This window comes from Gavialis gangeticus, unplaced genomic scaffold (assembly GCF_001723915.1).
Source record: "Gavialis gangeticus isolate Ggan-Ray unplaced genomic scaffold, GavGan_comp1, whole genome shotgun sequence".
Classification (NCBI taxonomy): Eukaryota; Metazoa; Chordata; order Crocodylia; family Gavialidae; genus Gavialis; species Gavialis gangeticus.
Window position 1 is genome coordinate 30,176,227 of NW_017729008.1, and position 4,358 is coordinate 30,180,584.

Genomic DNA, 4,358 nt, shown 5'->3' on the forward strand with positions numbered 1-4,358 from the left:
CAAGTCATTAAAAAGGCCTTTAATGTATTTTTACCAGGATGATTTCTTGTGTTTTGCAGATAGCTCAGGTGAGGACACTGAACCCAAAGATCTGTACCTTATTCCAAGAACAATCATGGCTGAACCTGACTACATAGAAGAAGACAATCCTGAATTAATTAGACCTCAGAAGTTAATCAATCCTGTGAAATCATCCCGGAACCATCAGGACCTGCACAGAGAGCTGCTCATGAACCAGAAAAGGTAAAAAGTGAATAAATTACCTCGTGTGTGTGGCAGCTGAACTTGTGGTTCTCAGCCAAAACCTCATGTTGCCCAAAACGCTAATAGACCTTTTGTGATATTTAAAATCCCAGTATGTATAGCTGGGTTGGATGCAGTTGATCTGTTTTTTTTGTTTTTGACAGCTGCATCTGGTGCTGCAGTATCTAACCCTTTTGTTTCTTATTTCGGAAAAACCTGAATTATTACCATTTATAGACATATTGCAATACCACATATAGGCCTCATGCAGGTTGGACTCTGTTATGACTGTTGTTGTAAAAAAAACATAGTCAGCGATAGCTCCTTTTCCCAAAAGCATTTTAGATGATCTTTTAAAATCTGAACTGAATGTATGTAAATGGATGCAGTCTGCAAACCACTGAGGACAATCACTGCCACATTTATCTCAGTGGGATGTTGAGTCTGGAGCCTACCTTCAGTTCTTCAACAGCTGTCTCATAGCTAATCAAAGAACGCAGGAAAAAACAATGCTGAGCATACTGTGAAACTACAAAAATCTGATGGACCAGGGCATTTCTGCAGGACTAGGCAAAGCTTAGGTTAGGTCTCTTTTTAAAGAAGAAATTCTTCATTTTTTCCTCACTCACCAGCATATAACATATGTTGGGAGAGGGGTGTATCTGATAGATATAGATATACATGTCAATTATATACACATACACACACCCTGCCCAGGATCTATCTGGGATTAGATAGATGAATCAAACACTGTCAAAACAAAATGCTTTTTTTTTTGCCCTGCCCCAGCCTGACCCTAGATTGCAGGGACACCTTTAAATCAAAAATGTCACAAGAGGAAGTTTCTTATTAGTCTTCTTTATAGGGTAGTTTAGTATATATTTGACATTGGGTTATTTTGATGCCTGTACATTTCTATACATTGTACAAGCTTCATTCTGGGACCTGAGAGACATCCCAGTACTTTATGTACCATTTGAAGAGCTGTGATAGAACTTAATACTATAGATTTCAGTGGGCTCAGGACTTGATCAACAGTAGCCATATTAGTTGTATGAATTGTCACCTTAAAAATGTTAGTAAATTGAACCCTGACACTATTACCTTTTAGTGTAGGGTATAACATTGCTTTCTTGTGTTGAGAGACTTTCTTAGCCTATCCAAGTAAGATTTAATTTGCATTTCCAACCTAAAAGTGGCTTCTTTTTTAATATATTAGCAAGATCCATGATTTAAGTTCCATCACTTGGGTCTCACACATTTCTTACTGACTAGCTTTGGCCTTGAATAAGCCATTTAACTTCAGGTTTTGCGTCTTCTAAATAGAAATGATGAGTTAGATGCTGACCAGTGTCTTGAAGTTGCAGGAAAGTAGGTGTAGGATTGATATCAGGAAAAACTTCTTCACTGTTAGAAGTGCAGCAGCAGCATAGATACCTAGGAAGTTTTAACATCTTCAGTGATGGAGAAGCTACAAGAGAGGTTGGACAGCCACTGGTCAGGGATGATCTAGTCATAGCCATGCATATGTCCTACTATGGGTATTTCCCAGGCATCTGTGTTTTGCTGGTTTCCCATGCCCCCCTTTTCTGCTGTGTCAGGGTGTTTTTAAGCCTTCCTCAGAGGAATTGGATGTTGGCTATAGCCAAAGCCAGGGATTTTGACTTGGGTGTGCCAATGCTCCTCCTGAGATCAAAGCTGGAGGTTCCTGGCTGGAGGGTCTTGCCTTTCCACTCAGATTCAGACCGATTGCTATTTTTGGGGTCAGGAAAGAATTTTACCGCATGGTGCTTTGATTGGTACAGACTGTGGGGGTTTCTGTCTTCTGTAGCAGAGACGTAGCACCTGGGGTCCCTTGAGAGTATATTAACACCCTTTTTATTGAAGCAGAACGTTGGCTGCTGTGGTTCCCCTGCTTTACTCGTGGCAGGTTAGGTTGTTATCTTGTGCTGGATCGGGGTTGATGGCAGTTTTTGAGTTTAGAGTATGGTATTTATGGGATGGTTTGGATAGGGATGATCCTGCTTCAGGCAAGGCGTTGGACTAGAAGACCTTCCAGCCCTACTTCTCTATGGTTTCTGTGGTTACTTGCTTCACAAGTGCACTGTGGGTTTGAGCATTTACAAGACAAGGGAGATCCTTCCAGTATATAAATATAGACCTGATTTTGAAACGGATGGTCATATGAGTCATGTTGTGACTTTCGGTAGGGCTAGTCGGGTGAATAAGAGTTGCATGCTCCAATAAATGTTTGTGGAATGTGGACCTGACTCCATGGGAGAGTTGAAAGGATTGCTTTGTATCTGTATGAGATGTGCGCTTTCATCAATTCGTGAAGGTGAAGATGGTTAAGATTATGACTGAACCATCCTTTTTTTATTTTCTTTTTGCTTCAGTGAAGTTCCTGGCTATATAGACTGCAAAGCAACTGGACTGGATGCAAGTTGATCATTTTAAATGATGGGACTACTCTGGTACCATCGCTTGTAGCCTGAAGTCAATCACTGTGGCTGCCTTAGACTTTTAATGTTCTGCTACTTCAGATTATTTTGTGCATCACAGCCAGGTTCTGGGTCAAAAATCTTCTTTATCCGAAGAATTTTTTTAAGTGTTATCTAGGCTTTGGAGGAAAGCCATAAACACTAAAATCATGAGACTGCCTTCAGCTTTTGACTGCCTTCTCCTTATTTGGGTTTGTAATGAGTAAATAACCTGATTGGCTTTGGCTGGAAGACAGAATTTTTCTAAAATTAGGAAGTTATCCTCAAAATCAGGGAAGACAGATACTAAAGTTTGGTGGTTTTTAAGTATCTGAAAATCTATAGATATAGAATTTTAAAATTGGATAATGCAACTAATTTCCTATTTTGAAGAGGTTTTTATTTGTAGAGCGCAGCTATTCAAACCCGTGTATCTGGGCATGAAGGTAACCTCAGGCGTCTTACAGCAGAGCATATCGGGTTTTCCAGTACATCAAATTGATTGATTTAATTATTTTCCAAATGCTCAACACTTTTTCAGCATCTTCCAGGGTATTTCTTAATTAATTTAGAGTTACAATACCCCTGAAGTTTGTCCAGTATAGACTTTTAAAATGTACTGTATTTGGATTTCCTTTTAACAGTTATACATGTATATCACAGACTGGCCTTTTCATAGCAAAAAGAGCACAGTGAGCAGTATTACATAAGCTTTTAATGAAAATGTTTATTCGCCTGTCAGGATCCAGACATTTTAATGAGTGCTAGTTGGAATCTTTTTCCTTCCATGCGAATGGAAGATTTGAAACTCCATATTCATTCATTGCAAAGAGCTGGAAAGAGACAACAAAATAGAGGGACCTGTTCTGGGAAGAAGACTGGATTGTATTGTCTTTGCTCCTTTCTCTTCTTCCCTGGACTTCTTATTTGCATCTTTCTCCCCTCCGCCATCTATCTTATCCTCCCTGAGCCTTTTAGATAGTCTAAAAAAAGTAAAATAAATGTTCTACCAATGCACAACATAGTTGGCAGTGATCACCATAGTAACGGAGTTTGTAGTAATGTCTCCTCACCCTGCAGAATGGTTGCAACGGTGCCAGCTCTACAATGATTTCCTCAAATGTTATTTCTGAGGTAAGAGGAAAAAACAAAGAGAATTAAAGCGGGGAATAATAGTCCAGAATTAATTAGTGGTTAAAATGTATGATCAGCAGCCCAGCAGGCTTCATTAGACTGATTGAGAAACTTCCCTATAGAGAGATACAGGAGAGACAGCATCATGGCATTTTCAGACTAACCGGGTTTCTGTATCGGAGTCTTCGTGCCCAACCCTGCAGGTTCCTCCACTTTGTCTCTGGGGCTGTAGGATTTGGGGTCAGGGGCCGGGGATAGAGGTGGAAGGAAAAGGGTCTGTCTGCATTTCTAATAGTGAAATCCCCACAAATGCTAGCTTTAGATACGTAACTCTGAATGAATCATTTATGTGGTATACTTCTCCAGTGGCAATGAAATGGACACATTACACTGACTGCCAAGTAGATCAGAAAAAGTTCACACTTTCAGGGGTTGCGTGTGTGTGTGTGTGTGTGTGTGTGTGTGTGTGTGTGTGTGTGTGTGTGTGTGTGTGTGTGTGTG

General features: G+C 40.1%; 1 protein-coding gene across 4 annotated transcripts in view; it reads left to right on the forward strand.

Annotated features, from left to right (window-relative positions):
* FAM107B (family with sequence similarity 107 member B) overlaps window positions 1-4,358 on the forward strand; it is a 108,516-nt gene that overhangs the window by 92,821 nt on the left and 11,337 nt on the right. For all 4 annotated transcript variants that reach the window (XM_019509532.1, XM_019509533.1, XM_019509534.1 and 1 more), the window contains exon 2: window positions 60-243. In XM_019509532.1, coding sequence (XP_019365077.1) covers window positions 116-243 — 128 coding nt within the window. In that variant the 5' untranslated portion in view covers window positions 60-115. The remainder of the gene's footprint in view (window positions 1-59; window positions 244-4,358) is intronic.